Source organism: Microcaecilia unicolor, chromosome 9 (genome assembly GCF_901765095.1).
Source record: "Microcaecilia unicolor chromosome 9, aMicUni1.1, whole genome shotgun sequence".
Classification (NCBI taxonomy): Eukaryota; Metazoa; Chordata; class Amphibia; order Gymnophiona; family Siphonopidae; genus Microcaecilia; species Microcaecilia unicolor.
Window position 1 is genome coordinate 72,724,531 of NC_044039.1, and position 19,084 is coordinate 72,743,614.

Here is a 19,084-nt window from a genome sequence, read left to right on the forward strand (position 1 = left end):
CAGGCCATTAGACAGAATCAATCCAAAGCGGATGAACGACAGAACTCTACGACAAGAGATGTCGCAGGACCGGAAGTCTGAAGAGAATGCCATCCAGACGACACCGAAGGTCGGCTCACCACATGCTTTGAGGCCAGTCCGTTTCCACCAAAGACAGACATCCCCTGTGCGTCTGTACCTTCTCACAAAAATGCTTTATCAGAAGCATGCCTTAGACCGGCTAAGCAGGATTGTAGAAGATCGTCCACGCCCTGCACTACGAAAATGCTTTATCAGAAGCATACTTTAGACCGGCTGAGCAGGATTGTAGAAGATCGTCCACACCCTGCACTAAGGGATCCTTTCGACGACCGAAGCATAGAGGAAATTTTGCATTGCCAGAGAAGGCAAACCAATCCATTCAGGGAGCCCCCCAAACAATCGACTAACAGCTGAGACGCCACCTCACTGAGTGACCACTTTGCAGAAATGAGTATGCGATGAGAGAGACAAAATTGCCTGAACATTTAGGATCCCTGCTACCTGAGCCGCTGAAAGAACCTACGGATGGACCTCCACGCATTGAAACAGTAGCAGTACCTCTCGCTCCAATGGGAGACTCCCTGTTCCTCCTTAGCAATTGAAAATTGCGACCGCTGTGGCCTTGTCCGACCGTACTGGAAAAGCTCGGCCTCTGAGAAGAATAAAACACCTCTGTAAATCCAGAAGAATGATTGTGGTCCCGAAAAGGTAGATTGAAAACAATGTATTCTGACAAGATCAAAAAGTGAGAGCAAACTGCTTCTGACAGTGAGCTCCCCAGGCAAGGAGACTGGCAACTGCTGGCACTACAGAACAGCTGGACTGAGCTAGAGGAATACATTTGGATCAATTGGACTCCCGAAGCCGCCAACATAGACTGGTCTTCACTTGGAGCGAAAGAGGCAAAGTTTGATGTGGGAAAAAAAACTTCTGAGATGAGCACCTCGACCAAGAGTGAGCTCTGACAATAAGTCACTTGAGTCCAGGTCCAGTCACCGCCTAGATCGCTACCAACAGAGCTACCAAAACCTGTAGAGAACCTACTGCTGGCGGGCTGGAAATCAGCCCAAAATGACAAATTTGAGTCTGCAACCTGCTGACTTGGGCCGACAGAACAGCATGCAAACCTGCCTCGTGTCGGACCTGACCCCGAAATACTCAATGAACTGAGAAAGAAGACTGCTTTTCTGTACATCGACTACCCAACCTAGGGACTGCAAGGACTGTACCAGCAACCAATCGTCCAAATAATGATGCACTACAATGGGCTCCGTTGAGAGAACTGCCACCACAACTACTCTGACATTAGAAAAGGCACGAGGAACAGACGCCATCTGAAAATGGTGGACTAGCCCTGCAAAACAAAAAGAACAAAGGAAACGGTGTGCACGACAAACAGGAATGTGAAAGTAGGCCTCTGTAAGATCGAGAGGTCAGAAACTCCCCTGACTGCACTAAAATAATAAACGAACCATAAAGGTATCAACTGATAAGAGAGCACCTAAAGGTCTAGCACATCTGTCTAGAGATCTAAAATTGGACGGCAAAAACCCTCTTTCTTGTGAACTAGAAAATAAATGGAGTAAAGATCTGACACTGATCCTCCCAAGAGACAGGAGAAATGGTTTGAAAATGCAGAACCCTGCAGAGAGAAGCTCCGACGGCCCCGGCATTTGCTGCCAACCCGGTAAGGAGATCCTGCGGAAACCCACCAGCAAAGGGAAAGCAAATAACGCATACCCTACTTGAATAATCTCCAAGACCCACTGAGCCGAAGCAGTCTGTGCCCAACAAGAAGCGCCAACAGAGAGAAGAGACTAAACCTGCACAACTTCATTGCTGAGAGCAGGAGTACTAATTAGCATGTGTGTGACAGCAGTAAGACATATAAAAACAGAGGCATGCCAAAATGCTATAACACCTGAAATTGCATCAATACAGAACCTTACTGGTAGGCGACTTGTTGGGGAAAACCCCCCAAAGGAATCAGAATTCAAAGAGAATTAACTAGATAGTGCTGTAAAAATCAGCACTAAGTGTCTAAACCAAAAACCAGACATTCAATGGACCGCCTGGGAGCAGATGTGGCTACTATTGGAGGCGGGACTCTGAGCGTAATGGACCTACTGTCTGTCCAAGAAAGACAAACAGTTATGCTCTTACATTCCCATTCAGCTTCTAGCGCATGAATCTCATCATATAAAAAAAAAAAAAAAAAAAAAAAAAGACTACAAGCCCTACCTATGGCTGAAACGAACTGGCTAGTTAGAAGACAGTGTTGACACTAAAAACAGGTAGGAGAAAGCTGTGCACACCCCCTAGAAATCTAATGCTGCTGCTTTTCACTGGAGCTAGCCCAGCATTGGACTAAGGTTATACGAAAAACATTGTAAGGTGAAGCTTGAAAAGACTGCCTTAAAAGCTAAGTATTCCAGACCTATTCCACTGAAAGGTGGAAAAAAGGAGGGAGAGGGGGGAAGAGAGAACAGAAAAGATGAGCTTGAAACCCTCTGAATATGTATATGGTGCTCCCCACAAGAGAATTGCTAACAGTGGACAACCAAACTGGCTGTACCCCCAAACTAGCCATCTGTAGAACTGCATGACATTACAGATCTCAGCAGCATAAAAATGACATAGTCACAGCATTTATTTATCTACTGCATTTGTATCACACATTTTCTCACATATTTCCAGGCTCAATGTGGCTGACAGCATTGAGAAGGAAATATAGAAACCATTTTAAAATTGAGGAAGCCACGCAAAACATGCTGCAGAGCAAACCTTGGCTGAGAGCATAGATTGAATGGGCAACCAAAAATATTTTTATCCAGGAAGCTAGAGACATGAGCTTAGCCTGCTTATCTGAGATGTTTCCCTTGCTGTTTTGACCAGAGAGGGCAAAGACAGCAGTTGATTCATGCATTACATCCTGTGCCCGTGCCTAGAGCTGCATGACCCCCTGCCAGGTAATGAGCAATGTAGTGAATATGTGTCAAAAAACACCCAATAAAAGAAAGGTAGGAAGAGTAAAAACCTCCCTAGCCACATGCTCCCATCTAAAACACCAAGCACTAAGCTCTCTGCATCAGACAACTGTCTCTCTTGCTGCGTTCTGCAGTTCTCTTTCCTCCTCTATAAAACTATTCAAAATGGCGGCGTTTCCCGCCAAAATCGGCACCGAAGGAGAGAAAACCAGCACCCTGGTAGTCCTTCAGAATTGAACCCAAAACAGACCACACAGCAGCCCCTAAACTTCGCTGCTGCAATTGAATAGCGATGGAGTTCCCTTACATCGGGGAAAACAAAACAAACAAGAAACAGCTGATCAGTTAACCTCTGAGCTGCCTTGCTCCTTCTTACTGCCCAGAAACGGCTCTGCTTACACAGCAGACCGGGAGGCTTTGCTCCTTCTTACTGCCCAGAAACGGCTCTGCTTACACAGCAGACCGGGAGGCTTTGCTCACACAGCAGACCAGGAGGCTTTGCTCCTTTTTACTGCCCAGAAACGGCTCTGCTTACACAGCAGAACGGGAGCAGTGTTGCCAGGTGGAAAATTTTTTTCCCACCCAATCCAGCGTAAAAACAGCCCAAAACCCGCCCAAACTCAAACCCCGCCCCTGACACCCCCGCCCCCGCCGTCATCACCCCCACCGTCATCACCCCCGCCTCCCCGTCACCGGCCCCGCCCAAAACGTCACTAACCCCGCCCAAAATGTCACTAACCCCGCCCCCCCGCGGCCGAAAAAAACCGCCCGAAAAACCGCGGAAAAGAAAAAAAAGAAGCCCAAAAAAACGCGACCCGCCGCGGGCAAAACTTTCCCGCGGCGGGTCGCGGAAAACCGCCCAATTGGGCGGTAAAACCGCCCACCTGGCAACACTGAACGGGAGGCTTTTTCTCTCTTTTTTTTTTTTTTTTTTTTTAAACAGCAGCTGCCTCTCCCTCTTCTAAAGCTTCCCTCCTCCAGGGGCTTTAGGAAACTCTTAAATTGCTTGAAAAAGCAAACAGGCTGGCTGAAGACAAATGAGCCAGCACCAGGGAGGATGGGGGGGAGTGACTCGGCCTTAGTTCCGAGTGCAGCAGCCCCAAGGCTCTGAGGGACCCACAGGGGTTTCAGGCATCAAATAGCAGGTTTTTATTTTTAAACAAATGCACAGGGACACAGAACAAAAAGCATACCAACACTTAAAAGTTAACCAAAAGAGAAAAAAGTATAGAAAAGACTGAGACTGAAGGGCTCACCACCTTCCACCTGCTGGAGACTGAGATTACTGGATCTTTCTCTAGCTGCCAAGGGTTCTTATTGGCTGGCTAGGGTCACAACTTTTTTCTCAGTCTCCACCTGCTGGAAGGCGTACACAACCCATCAGTCACATTCTGGGCCGGTCCGGAGGGACACTAAGGAAAAATGTGAATGCCTCATGTATTTATTTCATAGATATATACTGAAAGCGAGGGCCCTTAATCAGAGCAACTAGAAAACTATCAGCCTCACCTCTTTCCTGGGAAAACGTATTGAACTCTGTGTTTAACTGAATGTATAGGTTGACACAAGCAACTTTATATTGTAATAATACCAACAGTTCATCATCAGAGCAATGAACTATAGAGAGGGAGACTGTCTGTTGCTCCAAAAATCCACTGTTCCATAAGACCCCCTCCTGAAGATCATCCCCCCTAATGATTGAAGGTATAGGGTAGGGCAAGCAGGAAAGAACCCCACTCACACCTGCTGTGCCTGCAATGTGGGTACCAACACCCAGCAATAGTGAGACTACTGTTAGAAATCCAATTCCCACGACACCCCTGGGCCTACCTTAATGATGGCCTGGGGGCTCATTTTCAAAGCACTTAGCCTTCTAAAGTTCCACAGGTTTCTATGGAACTTTGGAAGGCTAAGTACTTTGAAAATATGCCTCCTGGTGACCCAGGATAGGGGCAATTCTCATTTGCTCCTGCCTGGGCTGGCTCCAGCTTCAAATGATGGGTGCTATAAGACACAGCTGCCATTTTGAAGTTGGAGCCAACATGGACAGGAGCTGGCGAGGATCGCTCCTGCCTAACTTACCCTATACCACCAGGGTATCATTAAGGTAAACCCAAGGAGGATGGACTACAAGGGAGTAGGGAGGTCTTCAAGAGTAGAATAGACAAAGAGGCTTATTTTCAAAGCACTTAGCCTCCCAAAGTTCCATAGAAACCTATGGAACTTAGCTTCCCAAAGTGCTTTGAAAATATGCCTCAAAGTGACCTTTTTTCCTTGCCTTTTCTTTTTTTTTTTTAACACAAATGATCAATATAGCTTTTATTTGTTCACACATTTCTGAAAGGATTTGTTCTTGTGTAATATTAATTTAATTACAATTTTATATTTAAAATGTGAAAATTGTGACCTTAGATTTTTATTCTTTTTTTAAATGAGAAATGTAGCTTTCAATTTGTTCATAATTGTGTAGTTAGATTAGTTCTTATGTGAATTTTATTCAGGATGCATAGATTGTATGCACAAATGAGTGTTATAAGAAGGTGAATACATACTACTCTTAAATGTGACAATTTTACACCTTGATTTAGGGCTCCTTTTACTAAGCTGCAGTAGTGACTCCAGGCTAGAGAGTTGCACGGGGACAGAAATGTTACCCATCCCCACTGGAATCTTACCCATCCCCGCAAGAATTTAATGGCACATAAAAGAAAATTCTGGCCAGCTCCCTCAGTCTCTCTCTGGATTTGAGCCACATTACTGTAGGCAAGGAAGGAATGGAAGCTGAAACTTAGAACACTCTGGTGTACACATGTAAGATTTGTCTCTGATTTCTGGCACTGTGTGCTCAGAGGTCACCACATGCACACGCCAGTAGGTCAGGTGTCAGACCTGAGGTCTGCGCATCAGCCCAGGAGCAAAGAGGATTAATTGTAACATAGTAAGTGACAGCAAATAAAGACCTGAACGGTCCATCCAGTCTGCCCAATAGTCACACTCATTATCAATTCATGATTAAATCAACGAGTGTGATATTATATACTTTCTTTCGTGTTTCTGGAACATAGACCACAGAAGTCTATCTGGCCCTATACTTATGTTCCAACTGCTAGAGTTCTCGTTGAAGCCCACTCCAATCTATTCGTCTTCTCATTTGTGGGATACAGACTGTAAAAATCTGACCAGCACTGTCCTTATGTTCCAGCCACTGAAATTGCTGTTTAAGCCCTTTCTAGCCCATCCTAAACCAGACTGCCATATATTAGACACAGACCATACAAGTCTGCCCTGTATCGGCCCTAGTTAATCACAGCCAGAGTCGCCATCTAAGCGTCACTTGACACATCCACACACATGCAGCCATTTAAGGTTAGGATTTTTATAACTTCCATTTTCTAATTAGAGATCCTCTGTGTTCATCCCAAGTCTTTTTGAATTCCATCATCATTTATGTCTCTACCACCTCCTTAACGGAAGACTTTCCACATTTGTGCTGTTAAAAGCAAGGAGGAAGAGGAGGAGACAGCACTCAAGGTACTCGGTAGATGAGAGGCTGATGCAGTGCAGCTTACACTTCCACAGGAACCCCGCAGAACTGCTTCCGTCCCCACGGGAACCCCGCAGAACTGCTTCCATCCCTGCGCAAACCACATTCCCGTGCAGCTCTCTACTCCAGGCACAGCAAAAGCAGGAATCACTACCACAACTTAGAAAAAGTAGCCCTAAGTGATCTTTAACCACAACATTCCATGTATTTGGACATCAATTAATCACAGATACAAGTTGTAAAATACTTCTAAAAAAAGCTATACGTTTCACCAATATTTGATTTTAAAGTTACAATTTTAGTGTGATTTTTCTTTGTTTTTGCTCTATTACAATTTACTTTCCCCTTTTCATTTTCAAGAATGTTGCTCAAAACAATAAATAATGTGCGCTCTCCATTTAAAAATACAGCAGACTGCTCTGTCAAGAAACCACCATCATGCTACAACAGATCCTGACCTCCCTTAAAAATTTCCTCATAAAAGATAGGGCTGCATTCTGTGCATCACTTGGAATGCACATTTAAATAGTAATCAGCTCATTTTAATATATTTGCATACAGTTCCCATTGCCTGCTAATGCAAACGGTAAAATACATGCAGCGCTCCTTTGTGCATTTCTCGCTGAATACCGTGCTCACTAAACCAGATAGAACCAGTCAAAAGCACAAGTTGTAAGCAGAGCAAATTTTGTGCATCCTCCCCAGACTTTTGAACACCCTCATTGTTTTATATTAAATACATATATTAAGTACATATATTCTCAAGTTCTGGTCTTTTACACACGATATATGTAGATTGAACCTATTACCTTTTTAACATAGTATTTAAGAGTGGTCTTACAGAACGTTTGGCTGATTCGCCACGCCATCACTGTTTTTGAAGGGAAAGGGAACTTGATACACTGCCTGAGGTTTTTGCAACTACATTCAATGCGGTTTACAAATATTCAGGTACTTATTTTGTACCAGGGGCAATGGAGGGTTAAGTGACTTGCCCGGAGTCACAAGGAGGAACTGATAACTACTATTACTACTAGTAATCATTTCTATAACGCTACCAGTCGTACGCAGCGCTTTAGTCATTTCTCCTCCCCCCCCCCTTTTTATTTTTAATTATATAGAATTGGTGATACCAGTGCAGATTGGATATATTTTGAACACATTCACATTCTTACTAATTGTTTATATATAGTACATATATCTTTTCTATATACGTTCAAACATCATCACTATTTTGTTACACAATGGTTCAAAAAAATAAATATATTTTAATTTAGATATGTTTGCAATTATATATACATACATTTTTTAAACAATTTTATTTAGATATTTTTGCAATTTTATTCAGGTTCATCTGTTTTTGATTTCACTAACAACAATTCTGTATTTGTAACGATCTTTATACCCCTGGTGCAGCCCGCCCGGGGCAAAACTGGGTATCGGCGTTTGGAGATTGGCTGCCTCGTTTTATTGAGCTTACACTTGTTCGTATATTCACCTCAGGAGAACCACTTCTTCATACAGGTAGTTAAACTTTAATGACTACATTAACCAGGTGGGGCAATCAGATAAGGATTTTGTTTTTTTTAAGTGCGGTCATTTCACTACTTCCTGAAATAGTCGCTCTAAGAACAACTGAAAGCGAATCAAGAAAACCTAAAGGAAGTTAAAACTGCAATACTTTTAAAGGGCTAAATATTTTAAGACTTGTGAGCCATACGCTACCTGACAAGGAGGCTTCAATTAGATCTCCAAACATTACGCGAGATTCAAAATCAATTCAACCTATGGGCGAGTTCCACTGAAATACCGTCTCCTCTTCTACCAGATGAGGTTAGATGGGATCCGAAACGCACACACCTGCGTGAATTTAAAACAAGACAGCTGCACCAACAGTACCACACTGTCAGGAAATACTATGTGATATACAAACTGCCGCTTTCCTTCCTGGCTGTGGACATCATTACTGGGTCGCGCGCACCCCGGAAGAACGTTCAACGTCTCCCCCAGCTCCCTCCAAGATTCAAAGTAAAACAGCCGAAGAAGGAAGGCTACCTGCTCCCTGGCCCTCCAAGCCACTCGCCTTCCTCGCACTTTCTTTGCAGGCTTACAAAACAAAAAGATTTGTTTTCTTCAGGTTCTTTGCTAGCGTTTGCCTGAGCCATCTTACCGTAACTGTGTGCATGCGAAAGACTCTGAGCATTTCCTAGACTCCTTCCACGGCAGCAAACATTTTGCCATTTCCTCCGGCCATTTTGTAATCCAGCACTTTAGTCTACACACAAAACCACGCTCCGCCCTTGCGCAGGCGCATCAGCAAGCCGTCGTGCCCTGTGCCTGCCCTAGTGCCCTGGCCCCTGCCCCTGGACAGTTCAAATCAAGTGACTCAAGAGAAAAACAGCCGTTCTCCGCCAGTGAGCGATGGGGCGGCGCAGTTTGCTTTCATCTGACGTAACCTGTAAAAGTAGCAAATTGGAAAGGGATGCCTTATTCTATTTTTAAATTGGTAATGTTTTTTAAAAGATGATGTTTATTGTTTACGTGTTAGCCATCATTGCAAATAACGACAGAAGACCAATGGGTTCATCCAGTCCGCTGAGAACAGGGCCGTGCCAAGGGTCTCTGGTGCCCCCTGCAGACTATCAGTTGGTGCCCCCCCCCCCCCCCCCCCCCCCCCCCCGCTTCTTCATTAGATGTTTCTCCATTGCTACCTGTCTCCTTTAGACTGAAAACTACAGGCCTAGCCAGACCTGACAAAAGGGTCTACCACACCCTTCAATGTCAAGCATATACTAGAAAACTGTAAATTAGCTTACAAAGGAAAGCAGTTTAAAAAAATAAACACAATTCCTGCTGTTTCTTAACACTGCTCTCCAGAGAAAGCACTGCCTTTATAAAGAGGCTTCCATATCATCAAGCTGATCAATCCATAGACTGGTGGGTTGTGTCCATCTACCAGCAGGTGGAGATAGAGAGCAAACTTTGCCTCCCTATATGTGGTCATGTGCTGCCGGAAACTCCTCAGTATGTTCTCTATCTCAGCAGGTGGTGGTCACACACAGCAGCAGCTCTGGCTAGGCCTCCAAGCCTAATTTTTAGGTTTTGTTGAGTGCCTGGGGTTGAGGGCTCTTTTGAGCAAGTGCAAACCTGGTGGTGCCAGGTCCCTCCTTTTCTCCCCCCTCCCGCTGGCTCCGTTTACAAAAAAAAAAAAAAAATTTTGAACGGCCTTAAAGGCGTTTATTTCGACGTTTATTTAAGCGTCTATTGCAGCTACTCACTGGGACACCAGGTCGTTACAACTCGGAGCGGACAGCAGGTAATTTTTACCTTTTTATAGCGGGCAGGGGGTTCCCCGATTCTTCTCCTCGTGGCATATGGCGTCGGAGGGCGAGGGCGCAAAGGGTCGCTCCCCAGGTCGCTTGAGCGCTTCTAGAGGGGATGCGGGGGTCTTAAAGCCTGATTCGCCCTTGTTGGGTGACAGTTTCGTGACCGATGAATGTCCCGGTCCTTCCTCCGGCGTGGCGGTTTTTCCCGCCATAAACGCCCATCCCCCGCTCCTCGCCTCCGCCATCTTGGCCGGCCACGCGGCTCGGACGGCTTCTTGGGCCGCCCTTGAGGTTGGAGACATTAATGCCATGAACGCCCTTAATTTGGGCGCCGGCACAGAAGCGGCTAAAGTTAAGAGCCGTTCTTCCCGCGCGGCTCCTTCGCGGAGTTTCGCGCCAGATGCCATTTTGGATGCGCAGCATGTCTCTCCCCCGCTATTGCGAGCGCCGGTTGAGGGTGTGCCTAGGGCTGTTGCCCAGGCTGCGGAAGGGCACAGTCTGGGGGGTTTCTCCCCCGAGTTTGTTTTGCTGCTGCATCAGGCCTTCCTCATGCACAACGCTGCCCCTGCTCCCTCGTCTGGTAAAGAGGTTGAGGTTCCCAGAGGTAAACGCCCTCGGGTTGATTCCCAGGCCTTGGAGGAATTTGTCTCCTCCGAGGTAGATGAGGGCAGCGTGTCTGAGGTCTCCCAACGGTCCTTTGCGGATTCCTTGGAGGAGACGGATCCCCGCTCGGATGTAGCGGATGACCCCTCTGCAGCGCGGCTTTTTCGCCCAGAGGATTTGCCCAACCTGTTGTTACAGGCCATGGACACTTTGAAGATTTCCTCTCCGGAGGACGTCTCTCCCTCAGCCCCTGTTGGCTCTGCCATTATGCTGGGGACGAAGCGCCCGCCTAGAACCTTCCACGTGCATGATGCCATGCACACCTTAATTTCGGCTCAATGGGATGTCCCGGAAGCGAGCCTTAAAGTGGCTAGGGCTATGTCCCGCCTCTATCCTTTGGCTGTGAGTGAACGTGAGGCCTATCTGTGGCCTACCGTGGATTCTTTAATCACTGCGGTGACTAAGAAAACGGCATTGCCGGTGGAAGGTGGCACGGCCCTAAAGGACGCCCAAGACAGAAGATTGGAGGCGGCCTTAAGGTCGTCCTTTGAGGCGGCTGCTTTAAGTTTGCAGGCCTCAGTTTGCGGCTCCTATGTGGCCATGGCGTGCCTGACTATGGTGCAGCGGGCTTCCCCCTCGGATCATTCCTTGAGGGCTGATTGGCCGGCCCTGGAATCGGGCTTAGCCTATTTGGCAGACTTGCTGTATGATGTCTTGAGAGCCTCAGCTAAAGGCATGGCTCAGACAGTCTCTGCGCGGCGGTGGCTTTGGCTGAAACATTGGTCTGCTGACCACGCCTCTAAATCCCGCCTGGCTAGATTGCCTTTTAAAGGCAAGCTGCTCTTTGGGGTCGAGCTGGACAAAATCGTGACCGATCTCGGCACGTCTAAGGGCAAGAGGTTACCAGAGGTCAGGGCTCGGGCTAGTGCTCGTCCCGGTACCTCCAGAGGACGGTTTCAGGAAGCCCGTCGGTACCGCCCGGGCAGGTTGGGTTCTTCTGCCCCCTCTTCCTTTAAGAGGAATTTCTCCCCCAAGCAGCATTCCTTTCGCAGAGACCGCCGTCCCGGAGGTGCTCCCTCCGGTCCTCCCCCAGGGTCTCGTACCCAATGACGGGGTCTTGGTCCACGCCCCAGTGCAGATTGGAGGACGGCTGTCCTCGTTTCTGGGCGAGTGGACCACAATAACTTCAGACGCTTGGGTGCTGGAAGTCATCAGAGACGGCTACAAGCTAGAGTTCTGCCGACCCTTAAGAGACGGGTTTGTACTCTCTCCCTGCAAGTCTCCGGTCAAAGCTGTGGCAGTGCAGCAGACTTTGGACAATCTGATCCACCTGGGTGCGGTCGTCCCGGTGCCAGAAAATCAGCTTGGCAAGGGGCGTTACTCCATTTACTTTGTGGTACCAAAGAAAGGAGGTTCTGTCCGGCCTATCCTCGACCTCAAAGGGGTCAATCGGGCCTTGAACGTGCGGCACTTTCGCATGGAGACTCTCCGCTCTGTTATAGCGGCAGTGAAGGCAGGGGAGTACCTGGCATCCTTGGACATCAAGGAAGCATACTTGCATATTCCCATCTGGCCTCCTCATCAACGCTTTCTGCGTTTTGCAGTCCTGGGCCGACACTTCCAGTTCAGAGCCCTCCCGTTCGGGTTGGCTACTGCTCCGCGGACCTTTTCCAAAGTAATGGTGGTCATAGCGGCCTTCCTGCGAAAGGAAGGAGTCCAAGTCCATCCTTATCTGGACGACTGGTTGATCCGAGCCCCCTCTTATGCAGAGTGCGGCAAAGCTGTGGACCGGGTAGTTGCTCTTTTGAGCTCCCTGGGATGGATCATCAACTGGGAGAAGAGCCAGCTGCGCCCGACTCAGTCCTTGGAGTATCTGGGAGTTCGATTCGACACCCAAGTGGGCAGAGTGTTCCTGCCAGACAATCGGATTGTCAAACTTCAGGCTCAGGTGGACCAGTTCCTAGTAGCCTCTCCTCTTCGGGCTTGGGACTATGTGCAGCTGTTGGGCTCTATGACGGCCACGATGGAAGTAGTGCCCTGGGCCAGGGCTCATATGAGACCACTACAACACTCCCTGCTGCAGCGCTGGACTCCGATGTCGGAGGATTATGCTGTGCGCCTTCCCTTGGATCCAGCAGTGCGCAAGGCGCTGAGCTGGTGGATGCAGACAGACAAGTTGTCTGCGGGAATGCCTCTGGTGACCCCAGAGTGGATTGTCGTCACGACGGACGCCTCGTTGTCGGGCTGGGGAGCCCACTGCTTGGGAAGGACAGCGCAGGGGCTCTGGTCCCCTGCAGAGGCAAAGTGGTCTATCAACCTCCTGGAACTCAGAGCCATTCGGTTGGCGCTTTTGGAGTTCATCCCGGTACTGGTGTTGAAGCCTGTACGGGTCCTGTCGGACAATGCCACGGCTGTGGCCTATGTCAACCGCCAGGGAGGTACCAAGAGCGCCCCTCTAGCCAAGGAGGCTATGAATCTTTGCCAGTGGGCGGAAGCGAACCTGGAGCAGCTTTCAGCGGCCCACATTGCCGGAGTCATGAATGTCAAGGCGGACTTTCTCAGTCGCCATACCTTGGAGCCCGGAGAGTGGCAGCTATCTGCTCAGGCGTTCTTGGACATCACGAAGCGCTGGGGCCAGCCGAGCCTAGATCTGATGGCGTCATCGGCCAATTGCCAAGTGCCGCGCTTTTTCAGCAGAGGACGGGACCCTCGATCCCTGGGAGTAGATGCTCTTCTCCAACAGTGGCCGACACAAGAGCTCCTCTATGTGTTCCCGCCCTGGCCCATGTTGGGCAGGGTGCTAGACCGGGTGGCAAAGCATCCCGGCAGGGTAATCCTGGTGGGTCCGGATTGGCCCAGACGTCCCTGGTATGCGGACTTGATCAGGCTCTCAGTCGACGATCCTCTGCGGCTGCCAGTGGAGCACGGCCTGTTACATCAGGGTCCCGTGGTGATGGAGGATCCCTCCCCCTTTGGTCTTACGGCCTGGCTATTGAGCGGCAGCGTCTGAGGAAGAAGGGCTTCTCAGACAAGGTCATCGCCACTATGCTGAGAGCGAGGAAGCGCTCTACTTCTACTGCTTACGCCAGGGTTTGGCGTATCTTTGCAGCGTGGTGTGAAGCAGGCTCACTTTCTCCCTTCACTGCTTCAATTTCTTCAGTGTTGGCGTTCCTGCAAGAAGGTCTGGAGAAAGGCCTGTCGCTCAGTTCCCTTAAAGTCCAGGTAGCGGCTCTGGCTTGCTTCAGGGGCCGCCTGAAGGGTGCTTCCCTGGCTTCGCAGCCAGATGTGGTGCGCTTTCTCAAGGGAGTTAATCACCTGCGCCCTCCTCTGCACTCAGTGGTGCCTGCGTGGAATCTCAACCTGGTGCTAAGAGCATTGCAGAAGCCGCCGTTTGAACCCTTGTCGAGGGCATCTCTGAAAGACCTGACGTTGAAAGCAGTCTTTTTGGTGGCTATCACTTCAGCCAGAAGAGTTTCCGAGCTCCAGGCGCTCTCATGTCGAGAGCCTTTTCTGCAGTTCACTGAGGCAGGAGTGACTATTCGCACAGTGCCTTCCTTTCTGCCCAAGATTGTTTCTCGCTTCCATGTGAATCAGCAGCTCTGTCTCCCTTCCTTTCGTAGGGAGGACTACCCAGAGGAGTACTCTGCTCTTAAATATCTGGATGTGAGACGAGTCATCATCAGATACTTGGAAGTGACCAATGATTTCCGGAAATCGGATCATCTGTTTGTCCTGTTTGCAGGTCCTCGTAGGGGTCTGCAGGCTGCTAAGCCTACAGTGGCAAGATGGGTCAAGGAAGCCATTGCAGCGGCTTATGTGACCGCGGGGAAGGTGCCGCCTCTCCAGCTGAAGGCTCACTCCACGAGAGCTCAGGCGGCTTCGATGGCAGAGGCCGGATCCGTCTCCTTGGAAGAGATATGCAAGGCGGCGACTTGGGCTTCGGCTCATACATTCTCCAAGCATTACCGTTTGACTGTGGCTGCACGGGCGGAGGCCCGGTTTGGAGCTTCAGTATTAAGGTCAGGGATTTCAATGTCCCGCCCTGGGTGAGTACTGCTTCGGTACATCCCACCAGTCTATGGATTGATCAGCTTGATGATATGGAAGGTAAAATTATGTATAATCATACCTGATAATTTTCTTTCCATTAATCATAGCTGATCAATCCATAGCCCCTCCCAGATATCTGTACTGTTTTTATTCTGGTTGCATTTCAGGTTCAAGTTTAGTCTTCAGTTACTTCAGGAGGACTTCGTGTTCAAGTTTATTCACTTGGATTCTTCAAGAGTTAAGACGAGTTTGTGTTACAGTGAGCTGCTGCATTCCTCTCCCCCCCGTTTTACGGGGCTGGTTTGAGACATAAATTCTGCCGGCACTCCCTCCCGCTTCGTGCGGCTGTAGGGCAGCTTTGTACCCCTCCCGCTTCGGCGGTGTTAGGGTCAGTCAGCTCCTCCCGCGGTTGCGGTTGCAGGATAAGCCAGATTCCCCCGCATCGGCGGGTGTGGTGTCCCTCCCCCGCTCCGCGGGGATGAGCTGGGCGGATTCCCCTCCCCCACTTGTGTGGGGATGAGCTGGGTTAATTCCCCTCCCCCGTTTCGGCGGTGGTGAGCTGGGCAGAGTGTCCCTTCGTGGGTGTAATTCTCTAAGTGCTGAGTCCTGCAGATGGAGCTTTGATATCGACATACTGAGGAGTTTCCGGCAGCACATGACCACATATAGGGAGGCAAAGTTTGCTCTCTATCTCCACCTGCTGGTAGATGGACACAACCCACCAGTCTATGGATTGATCAGCTATGATTAATGGAAAGAAAATTATCAGGTATGATTATACATAATTTTACCTTTTCAGTGGGACTTAGCCTATTAAAAACTATTAGCATAATTAGGAATGGCCAGCCCTTGTAACTGCAGAGACCTAAGCTTTGATTATGCATGTTCCTGTCTTTGTTACAGTTGGGGGGGGGGGGGTCTCTTCATCTCATTTACACAGTCTGACCTCCCTGGCTCACTGGGAGCCCAGTCTCTTGGAAACTGCTATACATTGCAAAATAAGATAGCAGATGTAAATTCTCAAAGTGGACATATTCCAAACACTAAAATGAAAATAAAATGATTTTTTTCTACCTTTGTTGGCTGGTGACTTTCTTTTTCTGATCATGCTGGCCCAGTATCTGATTCTGTTGCTGGTATCTGTCCTCTTAACTCTGTTTCCAGGGCTTCATTGATAAGTCTCTGACTCTAAAGTTTAGCAATTTCATTAAAGCAAAATGTATTTTCAAATATCACAAACTCTCCCTATCCAAGCAGAATGTTTTATATAAAAACAAACACACAAAAAAAGCAATCAGATTTTTACTTACCAGCTATTCTACACTATACGTCAGCTAAACTTCCTCTTTGAACCTCAGCCAATTAAATGGATTTTAGCTGTAGATATGATAATTATGTACACATCATTGCAGTCATGCCCTCCTCTCAGTGTACATGCTCAAAAAACAAAAACTTTGAACCACTTACAGATAACAATTACACTATTTATTTTTTATTTCTCCCCAGTCTCACTTGCACACCTGCCTCCAAACCTGTTCTCTTTAATTTGAATGTTGTTCCAGCTCACCCTGAATGAAAGTTGTTTACACACCAAAGCCATAAATAGCTGCTGGTTGTACTCTTTGAAGCAGCTTTAGCAGAGCAGCTTGTCTGTCTCAGCACTGCTGGGCTACCTTCACTTCCTGATGCGGGAAGGACTCCCCTGCCCTTCCCGCATCAGGAAGAGTGAAGGTAGCCTAGCAGGTGAGTGGTGCCCTCTAGAGGTCTGTGCCCCCCTGCGTTGCTTACCTTGCTTACCGTGGAGGCTTGACAACTTGTACAGGGGTATGGCTGGGTATCAAGCTTATCTGACTATCCATCCCCAGCGTAAAAAAAATATATATATATATATAATCAGTGGCGTAGCCAGACCTGACATTTTGGGTGGGCCCAAAGCTAATATGGGTGGGCACTATCCATCCCCTTAGCCAGGCATTACCCCTTCCTTTCCCTCCCCATAGCTCAGCGTTAGCCCTTTCCTATCCCCCATTCCATCTATCCTCATAGCCTGCCATCAGCCTGTCCCTTCCTTACCCCCATACATCCATCACCATAGCCCGGCATCAGCCCTTTCATCCCTACGCCCCCCCCAATCCATCCTAATAGCCCAGCATCAGCCCTTCCCTTTCCTACCATCCCATAGCTAGGCATTAGCCCTACCCTACCCCACCCCCACTCCTCCCTGTAGCCTAGCATCAGCCCTGTCCTACCTCCTACCCACCACCCCCCATAGTCTGGCATCTCCCCTCCCCCCACTCTGAAGTACACCAACATAGCAGAGCCGGTAGTGGGAGGCGGGGCTGGAGGTTGGGAGGCGGGGATAGTGCGGGGCAGACTTATACGGTCTGTGCCAGAGCCACTGGTGGGAGGCGGGACTGGAGGTTGGGAGGCAGGGATAGTGCTGGGCAGACTTATACGGTCTGTGCCAGAGCCGGTGGTGGGAGGCGGGGATAGTGCTGGGCAGACTTATACGGTCTGTGCCCTGAAGAGCATAGGTACAAATCATAGTAGGGTATACACAAAAAGTAGCACACATGAGTTGTCTTGTTGGGCAGACTGGATGGACCGTGCAGGTCTTTTTCTGCCGTCATCTACTATGTTACTATGTAACATTTAAATATAAAACATTTGGGGGGGGGGGGTTAATGTCTTCGGCACTGCAGAGACTAACCCCACCCAGAAACCTCTCCATTACATATAAAACATTTTTTTAAATTTTAACCTGGGTACTGCAGAACCATCCCCACTCAAAAACCCACACCAACATGAAAAATACACCTTTTTAAAAATTTTAACCTGAGCACTGAGCCCACCCCCACCCAGAAACCCACCAACAAAAAGTTTTAATGTTGGTGGGTTTCTGGGTGGGGGTGAGCTCTTCACTGCCAAGGAGGAAAAAAGGTATATTTAATGATTAAACAAATATACCTTCCCTCCCAGGCAGTGAAGAGCCCACCACCAGCATTACACTGTACATATATTTAACAAAAAAAACATTTGTTTTACCTGGCAGCTGGGCTTATCTGTGTAAAGGAGACAGCAATGCAGTGTGCTCCTTGTGCTGGCTCCTGTGCCTGTTTGGAGCCGCGTGCTGGTGCAGAAACCTTTCAACTATTGCTGGCAGCCTGGCTGGAACAGTGAAGGAAACCCTCTAGGCCAAGAATGAGCTGCGGCACTGGCAGCAGATTTTCCCTGCTCGGTGCGGGGGATGGGGACAATGCAAGGCAGGCATCCTGAGTGAGACGCTCCTCGGACTGGTCGGAGAGCAGTGACTGCAGAGGGTCTTCAGCACTTTGGTTTCCTTTTTAAAGGAAGTTTTGAGGGAGTTTTCATGGTGGCAGTTCTGGGCGTGCTCCACGGCTCTCTCTAAATAGGAAATCCTCCAGGTCTAACCAGTGCCTAGAAGACCAGCACCCATTGGAGCAGGACAAACTGGGCGGGCCTCAGCTAAGTTTGGGCGGGCCTGGGCCCACCTGTAGCTATGCCCCTGATATATATATATATTGTAGGCAGGCACTTACAGTGAACTCCCCTTGAACGCCGCTCACTGGACAAATCTCTCTTGTCATCCCCCTTCTCCTCCACTGCTAACTCCAGGCTTCGTTCCTTTTCTTTATGCCTGGAATAGACTTCCTGGACCTATACGTCTAGCTCCATCCCTACCTGTTTTCAAATCTATGCTGAAAACCCCCCTTTTCACTGCTGCTTTTAGCTCCTAGCCACTACTCAATTGTCCCTTCCTTCCTTATCACCCATTACTTCCCTCACCCGTAACTGTCTTGTCTGTCTGTATTATTTAGATTGTAAGCTCTTTTGAGCAGGGACTGTCTCTTTGTGTCATGTGTTCAGCGCTGCGTGCGTCTGGTAGCGCTATACAAATGCTAATAATAATTGTGGCCACTTAGGACAGGATCACGTTGAATATATTTGCATTTTATGTTTCAGTCATTTTTATTAACCCGATATAATGTCACTTGGAACATGTTAATAGCTTTTACAGAAAAAAAGAGAAACTCCCCTTTTCCCTCCACCCTTCCCCCCCCCCAAACAATCCCACCCTACCCAAACCATTATGTTAATCCCTTTTGTGGGTGGCTTAGTTATTCCTTAAGCTACCGCCTCTTCTCTCTATCAGGTATGATCCCCAATAATCCGTTGAGACACAGAGGGGCATAATCGAACGCGAACGCCCATCTCCATGGGCGTCTATCTCCGAGGACAGATACGTGAAGGGGCGGGACAGACTGTATTTTCAAAAAAGATGGGTGTCCACAGTGGTGTGCTGGTAAATTTTTAATAACAGGCTCTCTCCCCGGTCCACCTCGGCGCCCCCCGTCCACCACTGCGCCCCCCCCCCATCCACTTCTGCGACCCCCACCCATCTCTGCCCCCCCAAAATTGCAGAGCTGGCTATAGCCGGGGGGCAATGCATTACTTTCTCCAGGAAAAAAAATTAAATGATCCCAGATTCCAATCTAATTCATGTTTAATATGGGATAAAATGCCATAAATAA

The 19,084-nt window shown here is 48.5% G+C and overlaps 1 protein-coding gene across 3 annotated transcripts in view; it reads right to left on the bottom strand.

Moving 5' to 3' along the window:
* Positions 1–17,885, bottom strand: part of NUP50 (nucleoporin 50) — a 353,557-nt gene extending 335,672 nt beyond the window's left edge. Inside the window, exons 1-2 of one of the 3 annotated variants that reach the window (XM_030214691.1) lie at positions 8,723–8,802; positions 8,278–8,412 (exon numbers count right to left, since the gene is read on the bottom strand). Coding sequence is in view for 1 of the 3 variants with exons in the window: in XM_030214690.1 (XP_030070550.1) it covers positions 8,723–8,793 (71 nt within the window). In the remaining 2 variants the exon portion in view is untranslated. Of the gene's footprint in view, positions 1–8,277; positions 8,413–8,722; positions 8,852–17,576 lie in introns of those variants that run through there. The other 2 variants (XM_030214692.1, XM_030214690.1) reach the window with 2 other exon arrangements.
* Positions 17,886–19,084: the final 1,199 nt, after the last annotated feature.